The 21673-nt window shown below is 43.1% G+C and overlaps 1 protein-coding gene across 1 annotated transcript; it reads right to left on the reverse strand.

Moving 5' to 3' along the window:
• Nucleotides 1-258: 258 nt before the first annotated feature.
• Nucleotides 259-17911, reverse strand: cldn2 (claudin 2). Its single transcript, XM_080483699.1, has 4 exons — nt 17844-17911; nt 6147-6201; nt 5765-5941; nt 259-1915 (listed from the first exon to the last, which is right to left on the reverse strand). Exon 4 carries the CDS (start codon nt 1911-1913, stop codon nt 1104-1106), a length of 810 nt encoding a protein of 269 aa, XP_080339825.1. The 5' UTR covers nt 1914-1915; nt 5765-5941; nt 6147-6201; nt 17844-17911; the 3' UTR covers nt 259-1103.
• Nucleotides 17912-21673: the final 3762 nt, after the last annotated feature.

Consider the following 21673-nt stretch of genomic DNA (forward strand, 5'->3'; position numbering starts at 1 on the left):
AGCCTGTGGATTTCACTGTTTGTGCAAATCGATCGTACTAAAGTGTTTGTGTCAGTCTCTGTGTTTGCCTTCAGTTCAGGGCTGTGATCTTTTTCTCGTTCAAATATTAACTAACGCTTGTTAAAAGGCCCGTGTGTCATTCTGGACGCTTGGAATGGGAATGATTCTAATTCAAATACAGACCGTTCTGCATCGGCATGCTTCATTAATCTGACTACTGGCAATATGTGAGATAAAACACGTTTTTATCAAAGGAGATATTGGAAAAAAATTCATTTATTTTCCCCCAAAAAAACATAATATTTCCATTTGCATCAAGTTTTCATGCTGAAACACAGACGGAGATTCAGTCCAGAGGCCAACAGGCAGCACAGGAGGGTCATAAGGCACGTCGATCGTCAGCTTTGCGTACATCTCCCATTTCATTTAACGGTGTTTTCATGTAATTATTGGTCAGGTAATATAGTACTGTGAGAGGTCTTACTTCTTTTCCACAACTGTTTCATACTACAAACTCCAGAACTTCACCGGTGCAGCGATAAAGTCTTCAGTCTGACTCCTGGGGGGGGGGTTCAGTCGATCCCACACTGCAGACTCTTCAGACTCACAGATTTAACCTCAAAATCGTTTTTAGACTTTTGGAAAATGTGTGAAGAAGAAGATGTGAATCCCACAAACAACGGCCCGGACTCCAACCCAGCATTCTGATATATATATATATATATAACCTGCATTTACAGTTTAAAAAATATCTCTGGTCTTGGTCTTGAACCCCGATAGTCTCGGTCTGGACTCCTGACGGTCCTGGTCTTGGGATGCTCGGGTCTTGGTCTGGACTTGTTTTGGACTCCTGACGGTCTTGGTCTTGTCTCGGTCTGGAGTTCGGAGGTCTTGACTACAAAACTGAATGTCGGATTTTTTTTAAAAGTGAGTAAATATGAAATAAAAGGACAGAATCAGAACTTTGTCATGAAATCCCCCGATAGTGAAGAGAAACAAAAGTCCACTTTAATCTGGTTCCGCTGTGATTGTTGTTCGTGAAGGTCCAGCATTGAATATACGACCGTATTGCTTTTACTTGGCGTGGCGGCGCGCCGGCGCCCTCACACGTATCCCGTGATGTCGTATCCGGCGGCGGTGGGCTTCTTGGCGGCCGGAGCCGCGTGAGCGCTGGACCCCAAGCTGTCGCTGGTGCTGCGGACCAGCGTGTGCCCCCTGCTGCCGCCCACCTGCAGGGTGGGGTTACGGTACGTCTGCGAGGTGGTCCGCGGCGCCGTCCCGGACACGCCGCCGCCCACCGGGTACGGGTATCCGCCGCCGGGCCGTCTGCCGCGGCCGCCGTCCCGCTCGTCGCAGCAGGACACGCACAGCATGCCCCCTCCCAGCATGGTGACCAGCGCCGACGCCAGGCCCACGTACAGGCACTCGCCCAGCTCGAACTTGAGGCTGGACGGCACGCTGGGCCGGTAGAAGGTCTGCACCACCTCGTGCGTCGTCCACGCCACCGGGATGAGGGCCAGGAAGCCCGCGGCGAGGAACAGGCCGCCGCTCGTCCCCGCCACGCGGCTCTTCACCGTCCCCGTGCCCTCCAGGCAGAGCGTGCACTGCATCCCCAGTGCCGCCATGGCGACGGCGAGGAGGGAGAGCACGAGCGAGATGACCATGAGGGCGCGGGAGGCCTGCAGGTCGGAGGGCAGCGCCAGCATGGAGTTGTAGGTCTCGCACTGGAAGGCGCCCGTGCTCTGGTAGACGCACTCCATCCACAGGCCCCGCATGTTGGCCACCGCCGTCACGATGTTGGAGCCGATGTGCGCCGAGATCTGCCAGTACGGCAGCACCGTGGCCACCAGGGTACCCAGCATGCCGAGCAGGCCCAGGAAGAAGCCCATCAGCTCCAGAGCTGCTGACGCCATGACTGTTACACACACAGGAAATAAGTCCGATCAGCAAGAAGCATCAACATTAACAGATGAGTCCACTTGTGTCGACGGACAACGTCCAGTCCCCGTTTTCACAACGTCTCAAGTGAAAACTCTTTTTTTTTGTTTGTTTTTTCGTTTCAGAAAAGTTTCACGTTTACACTGCAACGTTTTGAAAACAATGTCAGTTTACAGTAGAACCTCTGAGGAGTGGACCCGGTAAGAGAGACACCCTGTCCTGGACACGTCACTGTGCACGGACACTTATTTAACTGTTAACACACCGTGATGAGGACAACCTGCCTGACGAGGACAACGGACTGGTTTTCCTGGTCAATTTCAAGCTGAGCGACACTGAAACGGCCAAAATACCTGGGCTGGACCAGATTATTGGAATATTCAGATGTTGTGGTGTCAGGAGATCAGTGTGGAGATCTGAATATTCGCCGCTTCCCCGCCGCCTCTGGCTCTTTAATCGCTTTTAAATTGTGATTGTTCAGACGGGGAGACGGAGGATCTCCTGGAGGGTGAGCATTCCGCAGAGGGTCGGAGCCTAGCGCCCAGGGTGGGTGACGATTTTTGACGTCACGCGTCCTCTGCGCTCACAAAAGTTTCACAGCAGAGGACATAAGGCCCCGGGGCCAAAACCCACCAAGAGGCTCCAGTCTGGTCCCACCAAGCAAGGAGGTGATAGAGGATTTATACTAGTTTATTTTTGACATTTCGTTGTATTCTGCACCAGAATGTTTCATTAAAATTGACTTTATGTTGAGATTGTAAACATTTTCAGTACTAACTGTTTGATCTGGCAAAAATATTGACAATTGACAACAAATAAAAACTTTGAAGTGTAAATTTAAAGGTTATTATATCAATAGTTTACCAGTCTGGTAAAATACCACTCAGGATGAACCTGGACTGTATGAGGTCCCTGAAGTAGATTAAATCTTATTTAATAATCATCTTAACATTTTATATACACATGTATATATGTATTTATATTGTATACATCTTTGTATTGGTTCAGTTATGTGCTTTTAAATAACCAGAACATATTTGGCGTTTGGTTCGTTCAATATCAACTGGTCCTACAATTTGTCCTGGTGACCCGTCCCTCCGAAGAGAGGACACCCGTCTTCAGGGGACACGTGCCCTTGGATTTTAGGGCGTCCCGACATCACAGGTTTTACTGTCTCCGGAAACGGCAGAAACAATGAAAACGATGTAGTAATGTTGGGCCACTAGTGGGCGCTGTTGTTTGTTTTTGTAGTGAAGCCGCACAAGCAGCAGAGAACAAAAGACTCTAAACATCAACAACGGGAGAACAAGGACATTCTAGTGGACAGACCGCCAAGTTGGGTTGTTATTACGGTGACTGTCAAAATAAAAGTACCCAGTCCCTGTGCTCGTATTCACGAAACATCCTGAGGCTAAAAGTTGCTCTTAGTGACGTCACTCTTAAAAAAAGTCCTAAAATTCCTTGAATTTTAAGATTTTTAATAGACTTTTTCCTTTCTAAGATAAATAATCACAAAGCATTTTAAGCCCTAAGAGAGATTTTAAGGTGGAAAACCGCTAAAAGGAGAGAGGAGGACTTTGAAGAAGCCTAAAAGTTTCTTGAACAGAGAAAATGAGGGGAAGACAAAGAGAAAGGAAAGATGTTCTCCGTGTGTTTAACGACAATGATTTAATGACGCTACAGGAATAATGTTTGGGTTCGAGCTCACGGCTCTGCTCTTCTGTCCAGTTGGACTTTCTACCTCTTTTTTTGGTTTCCATTCCATTTCTTGTTTCTTCTGCCAAATCCTCTTTTTCTAAGAGCGCCACCAATCACAGGGATTAAAAAAAGACAACAATAATCAAATCAATGTAATAATCGGCGTGTGAATTTTTAAGCTGTGTACAAATTAATTAAAACGTTCTGAGTTTCGTCATCATGACACAAGATCATTTTCATGATTACACATTATTAATACAGCTTAAGATATTTGATGGGTTAATTTTACTCTCCGTTCATCACTCGGAGCACAGAGGCTTTTTTCTTTCTTCCTTTCTCCAACAACCAATCAGCTTTCAGCAGACTGCTTCATACATAGCAACGGGGTCGACCGCTCCTCCTCGCTAAATTAAAAGTTTCTATCAACTCCTTGCTCAGAGTTTCTCTTAGAAACTTCCTGAATCACGTTTAAGCTCAGATTCCTTGCTGAGAATTTTTCGGCGAAGTTAGTCCTAAACATTAACAACGGGAGAACAAGGACGTTCTAGTGGACAGGCCACCAAGTTGGGTTATTACGACGACTGTCAAAATAAAAGTACCAAGTCCAGGAGAACATGGACTGAGAGTCATGAGACGCGGAGGAACCATTGTTCTGATTGTCTCTACTGAGCATGTGCAGAACTACTAGTAACTATGGTCGTGGTGCTCATGTGAAGTCAGACTTCAGAACAGTTACAGTTTCCTCCTTTTCCACCAAGACGAAGTCATCGCATTTTCGTAAAGTTGTTTTTTTTCCCCCCTCGTTCGCATGAAGACGGAGTCGGAGCGTTTTCGGAAAGTTGTGTTTTTTTCCCGTTTCCATGGACAAAGACAAAGTTACAGCGTTTTTGGAAAATTGCATTTTTTTCCCATTTCCATGGAGCCTGAGTCTTTTCAAAAAGTTCCACCTTGGGAGCCGTTTCAAACAGTTGTGTTTTCAGTGACTCCGAGCGCCATCGTTGCACAAACAAATCCCCAAATCGCTGCGAAGGTTTTGGGTTTTCACGTTTAAATGTTGTGTAAACGAAGCCTTATTGTTTCACAGCTTAATATCAACAAACAACCAGCCTTCTAAAACTTTCACATCCGACCAGCTTTCAGCTATCAAGTTTAAGATAAGTTGATAAATATGTTTCTAAAAACTCAAAGTAGATTTATGAGGCTTTGGCTTCAATAGTAAACGAATTATTTACAAACTTGATCATATTTTTACAGTTTTCACTGAATACTAACAGAAACTGCTTGTTTAGTTTGTAATGAAACTTAAGATAGTAGTTTCCTTTCATAAAACAGGAGCGACTATGATAAAATATACAATAATGCACATAATGATGCCGTATTAGTACACTGCAAAAAAGGGTAGCCCAAATATAACATAGAAACACTGAATTTGAGAAGAAAATTACTTTAAATTAGTGAAATAATTTTGCAGCAAGTAAATTTCACTTGATAAAAAAATCATGAAATAAGATTTTTAAATGTAGATTGTAGATGACACTGTAAAATCAAGAACTAAAAATAAGAAAATACCTTTTATAACAGGCCAAATCATCTCTCATGTCTAAAACGAACATTTTAAAAGCCAATAAACAAACTTGAGATAAAATAAAAACAACTAAGACATTAGATCTGAGCGAGAGCCAAATGATTTGCAGAGTACTATTATGAATAACAATCCATGTATGTGTAATTACACATTTGAGTTTTTGAAGATGTAATTTTATAGACGAGCAAAACAAACCAAACTCTCCGGTCAAATGACAGGACTGAGGCTCAGGCCGCGAGACCCGTTAAGTCCAAAATTACACACAAATATGAATAATAACTAAGTATAGCTGAGAGTGCGGCGGTGGCAGTTGACTGCGGCTGGCAGCGAGTCACCGACGGTGTTTACTCTCTATTATCGGGCGTCTAGACGGCGCAGCCTGTGATTTGGACGGCGATCCCGCCGTTTGTTGGCCCCTCCGGTCCAAATGACTCCACTCGGCTTCGTTTTTCTACCATCGTTCAAACTCTGCTTGAAGTTTCACTCGCACCGTCGGAAGTTCCTCCTGATCTGGACTGAAGCCTGTTGGAGCCTGGTTCCTACCTGAAGACCTGCTGGAGGAGCTGGAGTTGGAGGAGGAGGAGGAGGAGGATGAAGATGCAGCCTGTTCACTCTGTATCCAGCACCAGTGTTTCCTGCTTCACACTCTCAGACCTTCACATAGTCGCTGCTGCTGCTGCTGCTGCTGCTGCTGCTGCTTTTAACGAGACTGACCGCAGGCTGCCGGTCACACCACAGAAGAAGAAGAAGAAGAAGAAGAAGAAGAAGTTACATCCACACAGAGAGCAAGCAGAGCCCTGGTTCTCCTCACATCGTCTCCCTCACTCTGTTCACCTGTTGTCATGTGCACACTCACTCTCAGTCACACACACTCTCACACACACACTCATACATTGTGGTTTGCAGCCAGCAGGTTAATCATTACCTCATCTGTCATTCCTCCAAAACAGACCTTTGGTGGGTCGTCTGCAGCAGAAAGGCTGGGGGAGAGAGAGAAAGAGAGAGAGAGAGAGAGAGAGAGAGAGAGAGAGAGAGAGAGAGAGAGAGAGAGAGAGAGAGAGAGTCAACAGGAAACCTGAAATCATCACAAACCATCACTCACATGCTTTCATGTGAAGAAAAAACTAAACAGCATCAGTCTGCAGAAATACTCACTTGTAATGAAAGCACACACACACACACACACACACACACACACACACACACACACACACACACACACACACACACACACACACACACACACGATTGTGTGCTCACACACACACGATTGTGTGTGTGTGTGTGAGCATTTTTAATTACGAGAGATGGAGTGCGCTCTGAATTGTGTGAAAATGTGAAGCAGCAGATTTTGTTCTACTTCGCTGAGTCAACGGAGAGAAAAAGAAAAACAGTTTTCATGTTTCTATTCTAAACTAAACTCTTCGTCACGTTTGTTTACTGTCTGTTTGTTTACTGTCTGTTTGTTTTGCTGGTTTGTGTGTTTTTTAATATTCGTCTCCAAGTTGGCTTAATGTTAGTTGTCATGTTTGTTTGTTTCTCTGAATTTTTGTTTGTGTTCGTTTGTTCATGTTTTCTGGATTTGTTTACATGTTTGTTAGTTTTTGTGTTTGCATCTTTCTGTCTTAAAAATTGTGTTCATTTGTGAACGTGTTTTTAATTCCTGTGTTTCTTTGTCTGATTTGCTTTGCTTTGTTTGTGTACATATTTCAATATTGGTCTGCATGTTTGCTCAACCTTTGTAAACATGTTTGTTTTTCATTGTTAGTCTCAGATTTTTTGGTTTTATTTATTCACATCTTTGTTTTTTGTATTTGTTTACATGTCAGTCTGTGTGTTTGCTCTTTTTCCTGTTTGTGTTTATAATTTGTTTGTTTGTTTTTAATTTCTGTTTACTTGTCTGATTATGTTTTGCTTATTTGTGTACGTGTTTTTTTGTCTCAATGTTTGCTTAACCTTTGTGATCATGTTTGTTTTGTACATTTTATGTTTTTGTTTGTTTGTTTCTCAGATTTTTTTTGTTTGTTTATTCACCTTTGTTTTTGTATTTGTTTGCATGTTGGTTCATCTGTGTTTGTTTTTGTTTCTGCATGTTTAAAATGTTTTGTGTGTTTTTAATTTGTGTGTGTTTGTATGATTCGATTATCTTGTTTGTGTACTCTTTTATATTTGTTGTTTGCTAAACCTTTGTTGTCATATTGTTTGTGTTTTTTTCATCTTTTTAGCTTTGTGTGTCTGTTTCTCAGAATTTTTGTGTGTTTGCTTATTCACAGCTTTGTTTGTATTTGTTTACTTGTTTGTTAGTTTTGTGTTTTCTTATTAGGGTGCAAGGACTGAAAGTGCCGAAAGACCCTAATGAAATTGTAAAGATTATTATTATTATTATTATTATTATTGAACATTTTGTGACACTTTGCACAGTCATCAGGCCTGCCAAGAAAATTGATAATTTGGAGGAATCACACATGACTGGAAAAATGGCTCAACGGCGCCACCTGGAAAATGTGAAAAATTCAGCCCCCGGATTGCATTTTACCGAGAGCTAGGAAAATCAGCACACATATGTAACAACGCAAGACGCACCAAAAAGTCTCTTACACACATATCGAAAAGTCAACAGGAAGTCTGCAATTTTAAATATAAACTGGATTTTTGCAGATTTTGGAGCAAACTGAATTTTTTTTTTTTTTTTTTTTTTCTTTGCCCTCTTCCTGTTCGGCAGCTTGGGCCAACAATATGATGTGATTGAGAGCCTTCGGAGTCAGAACAGATTTTGGTCTTGCAACAGGGAGAGACCTGGAGTCTCCTCCTGTTGCCTTCTCCGTCAGAAGATGGCATGGCTGCCGTACACGACCGGGGGGGAACGCTCAAAGAGAGAGAGAAGAGAAGAGAGAGAAAAAGGTTGAGGGAGGAGGGAGGAGGGGGGAGGGGGTAGGGGGATAACATACAATATCCTTGTTGTGCTCCATATATTATTTGCAGTTATCACACTGATCCAAATATTTTCCAACTGTTTTTGGATTAAACCAGCCTGAGCAGCTCTATCTAGACAGTAAGATGATTTCTTAGATTAACCAGCCTGAGCAGCTCTATCTAGACAGTAACGTGAAGCAGGAACATGAATTAACAAAGAGGCGACAACAAAAGAGGAACATGATTTTTAAAGTTTGAGCAAATGATGATAGAGAACAAGCAACTTCAGAAGCACCTTTCGTGAGGAGTGGAAGTGTGTGGGTGTGTGTGTGTGTGTGTGTGTGTGTGTGTGTGTGTGTGTGTGTGTGTGTGTGTGGTTTGTCCACTGGGTGGGACCGGAACTGCTGTGGGGGGACCCGTGGCGAGACCCCGGGGTCCGAGGCCATCGGGCCCGGACACCGCCACCCCGGCAGACGGAAGCCCCCCAGGCCCGGGGAGACCCCAGCGAACCACCCCAGAGAGCCACGTCCCCGCCCAAAAAGCACCCGACGGAGAATGCAGAGAGGAATCCCCCCCAGGCAAGAGGGGCCCACAAGAGAAGGATAAAGGGCACAGGGCCCCAGGTCCCGACCCAAGCCGCCAAGCCGAGAAAAGGCCGGAGCAGGGCCCCCGGGCCGAGCGGGTCGAGAGCCCCCCCAACCCCGGCGGCGAGTCCCGCCGCACCCCCGGGAACAGGCCCACCCACCGCCCCCCCCCAACCCGGCAAGGCAGAGACGGCCTCAGCCGCCGCGCCCCGGACCAGCCCCGCCCCCAGACCCAGGAAAGCGAAGGCCGGCGCAGGCCCCGGTCGGAGGACAGTCAACTCTACACCCCCAGGAGCCTCATATCCCACCCGCCCCATGATCCTCCCCCCCGGTTTTAATTGAAATACCCAACCCCTGACCCACCCCCCACAGACACCCACCCCTGACGCAGACGCAGACGCAGACGGGCACACACACACACACACACACACACGGGACGGTGGGGGAGTGATGACTCTCGCCCCCCCAGGCCGCTGGCCGGGCCCCCACCCGGCCACCGCGGTGTCCCAACCTCCACTAATCCAACAGCAAATGGAGAAGGAGCACCGCGCCCCAGCCCCCCCACGAGCGCCATGCCCGAGGGAGCGCGCCCCCCGCATCCCAGCCGCACTCACCCCGGGCCGGGGCGGGACCCCAGCGGGAGGTGCTGGGGGGAGCCACGTCTCCCGCCCTTCCCCTGCCCTATATGTGTGTTGGATGTATATATATGTATGCAAACTGAATTTTCAAGAGAGAATTAATCCGATGGGGTAATCCCAAATTACCTGAAAATTGCCGTGGTGATAGAATTGTTCCTTATTCGGCGCCAAAACTAGGGCACTGTCATATTGTATCATTGTGTCTAACAACTCCCGGGGGGCGGGACTTGTGTCCTCGTACCAGCAGCGCATTCTGGACGGTGAACAGGATTGACAATCTATCTCTGAATTAGGAGTTTTAAACATCGCTCATGTGGACTGACACTCCGTGGCTAACCGCGGCTAGCTGTGTGTAGCATTCCATGCTCCGTGCGGAGCTGACACAACAACTGGATAACGAGAGGAAAGCAGCTCAAACAACAACATTCTAAACATAAAGAGGAGAGACGGGACTGTTGTGGAGCAGCATACACTGGGTAACTTTTAAAGCAACATAATCTCTGATGTAGAAGATGAGTTACTGCAGTTATAAAAAGATTTAAAAAGTTAGTTCAGCGTTGTCCACATGTCTCACTGTGTAAAGCTCATGATTGTAATGAAGAAGAACAAGTTTGAAAGGACTTTATCTTGGTTTATTTCATTTAATGAGATTCAAACCTTCCACAATATTGAAGCTGCAGCTGGTTGCTCTGCTTCACCCACTCCGAGTGGTTAGCATGGTGGCTAGTGCTAGCTGACCGGCTGGGGACTCTTGATGACAGCATACTGCCCACCTTTACCACTGTGTAGATACTGGTACACCTTAGTAATCTTAAAGTTTATCATAGCTGCTCCATGACAGTTACCACAGTCCTTTCTCATGCCGTCCTCTCAGGTCAAAATTAAGGAAGCATGAGGCAACGTGATGCCTCGTCCGATCATCCAGCTCAGTTTTCATGTGTTCCCACTTTAATATCCTGGTAGCAGCGTTGTTTGTTATGTTTTATGGTAGTTTGATAGACTAGATAAAAAAAAAACCTGGACTGTCGTCCACCACAATGTAATTTGTCAGTAACCGGAAGTGCTCAAGGCAAAATACAGAGGAACGGAGAATTAAAAGTGTGCAGAGCGGAATATGGTCAATATTGTAATGGAAAACAACCGAGGCCGAGGTGATTAGAGTCAAGTTGAGTCAGGCTGAGTAGGAGCAGGTGGAAAAGCACCATTAGCTCCAAGAAGTCATTAAAGCAGCAAGGCTGCTCGCTTTCCTGGCTCTCAAAAGAGTTTGGCTGACGGTTCCATCTATGTTGACACTGCAGCAGTACAACATGTAAGCCGTGGTTCCACCGTGCTGGTTGTGCCGGGACGGAACGAAGCGGGACGGGTTGTCATGTGGTTCCACAGACAAAAGTTGTGGATTGTACGGAAAAAAACATAACCAACAGTTACATTTTTCATCACCTCTCCGTAGAGGTACCGAGCAATGAGGAACGGGTCTCATAAGGAGGAGCGGCTGCTGATTGGTCGTGACGATCATCACTCTCCACTTGCCCGCAATATTTAAATATTTCATCGGCCGTAAACCCTCCACTGTTGTTTCCAATAAGCCGCTTTGCGCTCACTGGTTGTTTTGTGAACTGGGTTTATTGAAATGTCGGCGCTCCACAGCACTGTGGTCTATCAACGAGGTGTAGACACTCCTCTCAGTAACAGAAGAGGAGGAGCAGGAGCTGGACGCTGCCGCTGCCGCTCACAATGAGAAATTTAAGCCGTGCCATGGAGAAAGGAGGTTCAAGGTAGGCCTGTCGCGATAATCAATTAATCAATTAATTGCACGATAGTTAAAATGAGCTTGATAAGTTTGCAAGGCTCGATAATTTTTCATTTACCAAAGACGTCACTGTGAGCGGCGCTCATTCTGGTGTTAGTGAACGGTGCTCTTACAGGTTAATGTTGTTTTAGAGAGTTGCCAGATTTCTGAGCCTTCTAGTGGAAAACCCGGGCAAGGCACACTGTAAATGGGCCTTAATATGTAGGGGGAAAACAGCCAATCTGGCAACAGCAGCCACCAGCGTCGCATCGCCGCATACGTCATCAAAATGCGAAGCATCCCGACGAAAACAAATAGAAGACAGTAGCATTACCTCAGACTCTGTCTCCACGATGAATACTTCATCTTCGTATGGTTACCGTACTTTCCGGACGACAAGCCGCTATTTTTTTTTTTTTTTACATGCTTTGAACCCTGCAGCGGACGACTCGGCTTTTTAAGGGTTAGCAAGCTTCATGCTGCTGATACGTGGGTGATGCGTTCAGGTGCATCACGTAACTCCAAAGCTCGCAACAACATATATAAAAAAAAAAAGAATTATGAGCTTGTTCATTTTTGGAACTATAAACTGAACTAATTCATAATAAAATTTTCGAACTGAACTTTGAACTAGTTCATGTAGAAACTGAACTTTCCCAACACTGCCTGTCAATCATTCTTGTGTGTGGAGGCGGGGCACCTGGCACACCTGAGTGCAGCATGAGAGTCCCATGAGGAGTAGAGGGGAGTGAGAGAGAGGTTGTTTTGATTATTTATTTTGGATATTTGCAATGTCATTTTTCATCATGCAATTCCAATTTTAAATATTCTTAAGAAATACAAGTTTATTTATCTTTAAAAGGGTATACTTGCATTATTATACCATTATTAATATATTAGTAGAAAAATGGTATCAAAACGGCAATACTATCATTTATCACAATAATTTCTGGGACAATTTATCGTCTAGCAAAATTTCTTATCGTGACGGGCCTAGTTCAAGGTGGCCGCTTCCGCGTTCTTCGCCCGACACATACTGCTGCTTGCAGCTTTAATTAGATTTGTACTTTGTAGGATCTTACGGTGTTCACTTTGTCATGGTGAGATAGTTGAAGTAAACACATTGCAAACTACTTCAGTCACTTTTCATTGTAAATTTGTGTGGTGTGTGGTTCTCACACCCTGAAGGGAGCCTCTATTTGTTGACGTTGTGCTGTTGAGCTCATAGAGGTTGACATGTGGGTGTCAAAGGCACAGAAATTGAATCTGATAACTGGTGAGACACCAACACTTTTCTAAAATGGTGAACCAGGAGGACACAGCATTTATCCAACATCCGCTACCGTCTCAGAAAATTTGAATATTGTGGAAAACTCCAGTTTTGGAAAGTCCTGGTGTCACACCCTAATCAGCTAATTAACTCGAAACACCTGCAAAGGTTCCCTGAGCCTTTAAATGGTCTCAGTCTGGGTCAGTAGGCGACACAATCATGTGGGAGACTGCTGACTTGACAGATGTCCAGAAGACAGTCATTGACATTCTCCACAAGGAGGGTCAGCCACAAAAGCTCATTGCAAAAGAAGCTACCGTATTTTCCTGACTATCAGCCGCTACTTTTTTCCCACGCTTTGAACTATGCGGCTTACAATGTGGTGCGGCTTTTCTGTGGATTTTTCTTCACCCGCCAGGGGGCGCTGTAGTATAAAGTGAAAAAAACGAGACCGGTGAAAGTCAAATTTTAACATAAAAGAAGAAAGTGCTAATTTTCATTTAGCACATGCAAGCAGCAGGCACGACAGAGATTTTTTTTCAAACCCATACCCCTTCATCATGGAAACCACGCGAAGGCTGGCCTGTTGCGTGAAGAGGGCACTTCAGCTTCAGAGTCAGCTTCACCCCGGGATGATGACAGCGACAGGGAGAGCAACACTGACATCGCCACAGAAAAGGTGTGTGACGAAGCTCTTCTGAGGCTGTTCAACTCCGACGCTGAAGAAGAGGACTTCGATGGTTTCAGTGTGCAGGAGGAAGACGAATAAAGCAATCAATAACTTTTCTGTTTTGTTTGATAAGCACCTTTATGCTTTGGGCACCGTTCAGAAACTGATCAGTTCAGTTCTGTTCAGTTAAACTAAATATTCAGTTCAGTAGTTAACCGCGGCTTTTAGGCCGGAGCGGCATATATAAGTACATTTCCAATTTTTTTTTAAAACTTTGTTGGTGCAGCTTTTATTGAGGTGCGCTCTATAGTCAGGAAAATACGGCTTGTTCACAGAGTGCTGGATCCAAGCATGTTCATCGAAAGTTGAGTGGAAGGAAAAGGTTCAGCAGTAGAAGGGAGGAGCGCAGCCTTGAGAGGATTGTCCAGCAAAATGCATTGAAGAATTTGGGGGAGCTTCACGAGGATGGACTGAGGCTGGAGTCCGCACATCAAGAACCACTGGGTTTTCTGAAGTCCACAGTCAACGCAGCATCCAGCAGGAACCTTTAGAGCTCTTCATGCTTCCTTCTGCTGACGAGCTTTATGGAGACGCTGAGTTCATTTTCCAGCAGGACTTGGCACCTGCCCACACTGCCAAAGGTACCAGAAGCTGCTTCAATGACCCTGGTGGTACTGCGCTGGACTGGCCAGCAGACCGGCCTGAGCTGAACCCCAGAGAGAATCTCTGGTTCTTGTCAGGAGGACGGTGAGAGACACCAGATGACCTGAAGGCTGCTATCAAAGCTACCTGGGCTTCATTACACCTGAGCAGCACCACAGGTTGATGGCCTCCAGGCCAAACCGCTAAGACGCAGTCATTCATGCAAAAGGACCAACCAAGTATTGAGTGCAGAGAAATGAACATACTTTTCAGAAGCCTTACAGTTTTACTAAAACTATCCTTTTTTTTCTTGATTTTAATTTCTGAGACACTGAATTTGGGGTTTTCACTACCTGTAAGCTATGATCATCAACATTTCAAGAAATAAAGGCTTGACATATTTCACTCTGTGTCATGAACCTAGATCATAAATGGGTTTTGACTTCTGAAATGAGTGACAAAAATATAGAACATTTTCACGATATTCAAATTTTTTTAGATATACCTGTATAGTACATCATCAGCCAGATCCTTTGTGACGTCACACAGGTCCTTTCTAACTCCCATTCAGGCTGCAGCCACTCAGTCCTTCACAGTCACACAGTGAGCCAGGAGGACACAGCATTTATCCAACATCCGCTGCAGATTCAGTGTTTCACAATGGTTGTTTCAACGATGGACACCAGGAGGCAGAGCAAGAGGAAGCTGGAGAACGCAGAGGACCGTCGAGGGAGAGATCCCCTCAGGATTCAGTCCCTGCGTGAGGCGCTCTTCCATTACCGCCAACGCAACATGGAACTACTAAAGAGCTTCGGCAGCCTGCACCATGAGAAGGTTTGGAGGCCCAGCGACTGCTGATGGCCTCGTAGCTGGAGGAGAAGGACCGCCTGCTCTGGGAAGCTCTGGCAGCCAAAGACCTGATGGAGAGGAGGTCCAGCCAGCTGAACGCTGTCACTGATAAGACGCATGTGGACACTGGGAGCTTCGCTGGGACGAGCGAGAGAAACGAGTGGCGGCGAAGGAGGAAGAGCTGCGAGAAGAACCTGAGCGGCAAGTGGCCCAGCTGAGAGCGGAGCTGAAAAACTCCCAAAGAGCCTCCGCCAGAACAAAACCCCGACGCCCAAACCAGAAGGAAAACCGGGGCAGAGCTTTGAGGACCCAACAAGAACTGATGGTCTCCAGGACGGAGGAGAAAGACCGCCTCCCGAGAGAAGCTCTCGCCGCTAAGGACAAGCAACGCCACCAGCTGAAGACTCTGAATGAGGAAATGTGTGCCGACAGTAAGGAGCACCGGGAGCTTCGCTGGGGCATGAGGGAGGAAAACATGGCGGCCAAGGAGGAAGCTCTGGTCAAACATGAGCAGCAGCAGGTCGCCCAGCTGACCGCACAGAACCAGGCGCACTCCCTTTTTAACGGATTCGGTGAAACGTTGTCGTGTGAACACGGCCTAAACCTTAACAACGCAACAATAATACAGCTGCAGAGATGTTACACTATCTTTTTCTTTTTCAATCAATCAATCATTTAATGAAAGACTTTATTTGCCCCTGAGGAACAAGTAAAAGGTTACATAGAGCAGACAGAGCGAGCTCAGTGGGTAGAGCATCACAATCACAATCTCAAAGTAGAGGGTTCACATGGCAAGACGTTTTAACGTTTAGTCGCCCGTCTGGATATTTAACACAGATATAGTCTAAATGAACATTCCAGATATCAACGATGTCATTATAACATGTCAGAATGACGTCACTTTCCCCACATGGGACTCGTGATTCAATCACGGATATCTGCAATGTGAGATCTTGATATCTACAATTCCATTTTGACTCGTCACAAGATGTCTTCAACTCCCGTCCATTAAATATATCTGTAAGAGCAGTGGTAGATGTCTTAAATTAAGTCTTAACGTGTCAAAATGACATTACAGATGTCTTAAAGTGGACTTAGGTCTCGTCAGAATTAAACTGTAAATAACTTGTATTCTGAGATGTCTAAATGGAATTACAGATATCTTGAACCAGAAGAAGTCAGTGTGGAGGAGGAGCTTCAGCGTCTCTGGAGACAAACAAGGTTCAATGAGTCGTAGATTTCATGTGTAACTCTAAAGTGTTCCTCACAATGTCCTCGATTATAGATTCACTCTACTTCATGGCCTTTTCTAACCATCTTATCGAAGACAGCAACCACCTACTACTACTACTACTACTAGTACCACCTACTACTACTACTAGTACCACCTACTACTACTACTACTAGTAGTACCACCACCTACTACTACTAGTAGTACCATCTACTACTACTACTAGTAGTACCACCTACTACTACTACTACTACTACTAGTAGTACCACCTACTACTACTAGTAGTACCATCTACTACTACTACTAGTAGTACCACCTACTACTACTAGTAGTAGTACCACCTACTACTACTAGTAGTACCATCTACTACTACTACTAGTAGTACCACCTACTACTACTACTACTACTACTAGTAGTACCACCTACTACTACTAGTAGTACCATCTACTACTACTTCTGCTACTAGTAGTACCACCTACTACTACTAGTAATACCACCTACTACTACTAGTAGTACCATCTACTACTACTTCTGCTACTAGTAGTACCATCTACTACTACTACTAGTAGTACCACCTACTACTATTAGTAGTACCATCTACTACTACTTCTACTACTAGTAGTAGTACCACCTACTACTACTAGTAGTACCACCTATACTACTTCTGCTCGCAAAAGGTTTCTTCTTCTCTCCTCTAGTTCTTGTTGTTTTTTTACAATGTTCAATTTGTGTGTGTGTGTGTGTGTTTTGTGCTTTATTTAAAATTTGTTTGTTTGTTTAAAACGTGAGAGAAAAATCTTCAACTTTCTGAAAAAGTTCTAAAATCTTGATAATTTATTTCTTGTGTTTATATTATTACACGATTTAATAGAAACCAGTTATTGATTTTAACTGTTTTCAAGCTGTAAACAAAGTTTCACACTGAAATCTTCATCTGCATAATGTAATCTATTACTTTTAATTGAAATATGTATCAGTGTGGATTCTATATGTAATTCAGACTCCAGCTTGGTAGGTATTTACAAAGAAAGATTTATTTTGAAAATGTGTGAATATTAATAAAATCTACTTTGTCATCACTTTGAATGTTTGTTTGTTTGTTTTGCTTCTTTGGTTTGAAACTTTCCAACAAACAAACGAATGAAATTCACCTCGTAAACAATCTGGAAGCTTTTCTGGCTCCGCAGATCAAATTTATGATTCAATCAGCCTGACGGCCAGTCTGGCGCCTGGCCAAAACACACTGCCAGTACTCTGATTACTGACAGTACTCTGATTACTCTCACTGGCCAAAACACACTGCCAGTACTCTGATTACTGACAGTACTCTGATTACTCTCACTGCACAAAACACACTGCCAGTACTCTGATAACTGCCAATACTCTGATTACTCTCACTGCACAAAACACACTGCCAGTACTCTGATTACTGCCAGTACTCTGATTACTCTTACTGCACAAAACACACTGCCAGTACTCTGATTACTGCCAGACCTCTGATTACTCTCACTGCACAAAACACACTGCCAGTACTCTGATTACTGCCAGTACTCTGATTACTCTCACTGCACAAAACACACTGCCAGTACTCTGATTACTCTCACTGCACAAGACACACTGCCAGTACTCTGGTTACTGCCAGTACTCTGATTACTCTCACTGCTCAAAACACACTGCCAGTACTCTGGTTACTGCCAGTACTCTGATTACTCTCACTGCACAAAACACACTGCCAATTCTCTGATTACAGCAAATACTCTGATTACTCTCTCTGCATACAAACACACAGTCAAATAAACAGTCAATACTCTGATTACTGTGAGTACTCTGATTACTCTCACTGCAAATAAGCACACAGCCAAAGAAACACAGAAAATACTCTGATTACTGTTCACAGTAAATACTGAGGCTACTGTTATTGTTTTGAATCAATACTCAGATTACAGTTAGTGTTTGGAATCAATACTCAGATTACGGTTGGTGTTGAGATGAAATACTCAGATTACAGTCACTGCTGAGAGTAAAATGAATGATACCATGTCAGACGGTCTTCAGGAGATCTCCAGGGTTTTCACTGCGTCCAGTTGGTCAAACTGCAGCCTTCAGGTTTTAATCCCCTGCCCCCCATCAGAGTGGGATTACCTTGTAATCCAGTTCCTTCCCCTGAGAAGCAGCCTGGAGGTTCAACGTCCACGTGGTGAGAAACACTGAGGCTTTATGAGGCTCGATGAGGCTACAGAGGAGCTTTGTGAGGCGACGCCGCATATTAACGCTGAGCGATGGAGCAGAGCCCAGATCACACACAAATACATACTTTATTTTATTTATTAAAGTAGTACGCCGACTATTTAACAGAAAAACATCCTCACCTCCTGGATAAAGAGGTGAGATTGATGAAACAGCTCGTCCTGCTAAAATAAACTAGAATATAATAAAATAAAGGATTGAAGTAGACAAAGTGTTCAGTGTGAAACAATCAAAATAGATCAAATTATCATAAACGACTAAAATGATTGAAATGAGTTGCATTGCCAGAAACAGCTAAAACATCAAATTCGCTTAAAAACATAAAATCAAGCTTTAAAAAAAACCTCCTAAAAATCTAAAGAAAAGTAAAACAACTAAAGTGACTGATGTAGCTCAAGGGGGAACATTTTATATTACTTAAAATGAGTAAAACTGCTAAAGAAAGCTAAAATAATTAAAATTAGTTTCTTCAAACTAATTAAAATTGCTAAACATGAAAAAAAACTAAACAAAACAAAATAAAAACATGATTTACCAGAACAGAACCTCACCTGTGGCATCACGTGGGACAAGGATGCATTATGGGAAAAATTGGTTGTAAAGTTTTGGCTGATTGGTGAAATTTGATCTGCAACACTTACCGGCATTGACCAGAAGAGGGCGCCAACACGTTCACTGCAGTCAGGTTTGATTTGTTCACATTATGAGAGGAAAGTGTTTAAAAATGTTCACATGCTTAAGGTTTTAACTAAACTACTGTCTGTCATGTGTGTGTGTGTGTGTGTGTGTGTGTGTGTGTGTGTGTGTGTGTGTGTGTGTGTGTGTGTGTGTGTGTGTGTGCGTGTTTCATTACTAACAAAAATGAGGAAAAGTTGATGTGTTTTATTCTGTACTTTTAACGAAGTTAATTTAAGGATTCATTTTTTTTCTACAAATGCTGCACACGTAAAGTGGAAACTTTAATAAGACAGACGTGGTTTTATCTCTTGTTTCTCAACTAAAAACTTTTCGGTGTGTTTTTAAGAGAGAAATTAACTGAAAGAATAATTTACATCGCTTAAAAAAACTTGAGTATCACTGAATCATTCCACCAATTCTCATTATGTGATCGTCTAACCCTGATCATCTGCTACTGTGAATCCACACTTTACATAAGAAAATCATCATCATCATCATCATCATCATCATCATCATCATCATCATCATCATCATCATCATCATCACCATTCTTCTTCTTCTTCTTCTTCTTCTTCTTCTTCTTCTTCTTCTTCTTCTTCTTATTATTATTATTATTATTATTATTATTATTATTATTATTATTATTATTATTCCAGTGTTTTTTCATCTTCAAGTCTCCGGAAAGTCATCGTTCTTCTTTATGAGTGTTTGTCGTCCTCTAGTGGTCAGAATTAAGATCTGCACTTTCTAACTTTCTAGTTTCTCCTTTTTCATGGATTTTACTGATAAAAAAACTGACATTCTCACTTTTTTCTCACATTTCTTTCGGCTGAAGGCTCGTCATGAAGAGAAACAAGCGTTTTATGAATTGACTTCCCTCATCTTTTTCTTTAATATTTCAAATAAGTTTTTAAAAAGAATTCTTCTTAATGTTAAATCATCTACTGATGAGATGACAGTTACCATGTTTGTCATCCACAGGATTTACAATACAACGTTTTTAAAAAAAGGAATTGTTTCATGCTTACTGTTTGTTTCTATCAACAAATATCTTTCAAATAAAATTTTTGTTTATTTCAATTTACATTCCCTGACTCTATGGTTTTAGAAATAATCCAGACTTTCCCATGAAACTTAGATTTGCTGTTCAAAGTCAGTATTTCTTGAGAAGAATAGTTTCGGTTTTTTTTTTTTTTTGAAGGGGGGTGGGGTGGGGGGGGGGGTTACAATATCTGTTTTCATTAAAGGAAAATATTCTGAGGTAAAAATACTATAATGTAGTTTAAATGATACTGAGTTTCATTCCATTAAAAGTACTCTTCTAAAAAACTGTCCTATCTATCTATCTATCTATCTATCTATCTATCTATCTATCTACGTGAGCTTTTAAGAATAAAGAAATTACATTTTTAAATAACAAAACAAATCTTGGAATATTACAGTTTATGTGTAATAACTCTAAAATGTAGCGAAATACATGATTATATGTGCTTTCTTACTTTCACCAATGCCTGTTTTTCCAAAGACATGTATATTGTACATTGTGTATGTTTGTACTTGTAATGAAAAATCACATTTTTGATTTTCATGACCTTTAATTTACTACAATTCTGATTAATTCAACAAAACTCTTGAAAAAAAATCTGTTTGTGTAATAAGTATAATTTTAATGTTAAATGAAGTGACACGTTCTTATTATATTTTTAGTTGCTCCTGCACATGCAGACTCGATCTATCTGATAGTAATGTACATAGAATAAAATGTAATTAAAAAAAATAAATGCTTCAAAAACCGCAGAGGGAACTTCTTCACAGTGTTACTTCAAACAGAAAAGAATATGGATAAAATAAGAATTTAAAAATATCAAATGACCAAGAATAAAAAATTGTCATATAAATGATGTGTACAATCCTAATATATGCATGGAACAATGGATTCACAGTGAAAGCTCAACATGATGTATTTCATTCTCGACTGTCAAACAGCAGTTAAGTCAGTCAACCAATCACAACGCTTCTTACATCCCACTCGCCCCACATAGACCAATCAGATCGCAGGATACTTCTATAACCGGAAATAAACCGTGTTGGCCCCGCCCAGTAAATCAGGAAGCGATGGGATTGAATCTACCTGAGTTCACGTGTCATCTCCTATCTGAAATAATCTCACTTTAAATCTCATTCACGCCACAATATGAGTCAGATTACTTTAATCTGCCTGCGTGATTTATGTACACGAAGCTGACCACCTCCAACAGGTCAAACTTCACTCAAAATCTTATCATATTTATATATTTTTTTTAATTTTCACTTAAACTTAGATATGTTTGGATTGATATCTGGATTTAATTTGAAGCCGGAATAACAAATTATAATACGGCGTATTCACATTGACTTCCAAAACATCCGTTTTCTGCTAAATATACTTTTAAAACGGCTAGAGACAGGCCTGTGAAGCGGGTTGAGAACACAAGGAGGCGCTTATTCAATGTGAAATATTAGGTCGGAAAAGCGGTTTTTAAAGATTTTATTCATGCCGAATTACACAACCAGTCCCGGTGATTGGAAATGGCTTAGACCCATACTTTACGAATCACGCGTTCACAGCGATAAGCGCTGGTACACGTAAATCCTGGTTTTCGCTGACGGAGTCCGCAACGGAGACGCGCCAGACTGGAGTCTCCCCTCTCCTCTCCCCCAGGAGGCTCTGCTGCTTCCCAGCCCCCTTTGTTCAGTCTGGCCGGTGGGTTGAGTCACACAGAGGCTGTGCTAACAAATCCACGCCACTGTGGGAAAAGGAATCGAGGAGGAGAGGCCTGGAGAAAATATTTGAGTGTCATCTCGGTGCGTCCGAACCGGATGTGCTTAGAAAAAAAGTTGGTTCTGAGTGTTGCTGATGCTGCGCCTCTTTCCCGGGAACAGCCGCAGCACGTCGGGCTGT

This window comes from Lipophrys pholis (assembly GCF_963383615.2).
Source record: "Lipophrys pholis genome assembly, chromosome: 16".
Lineage (NCBI taxonomy): Eukaryota > Metazoa > Chordata > Actinopteri > Blenniiformes > Blenniidae > Lipophrys > Lipophrys pholis.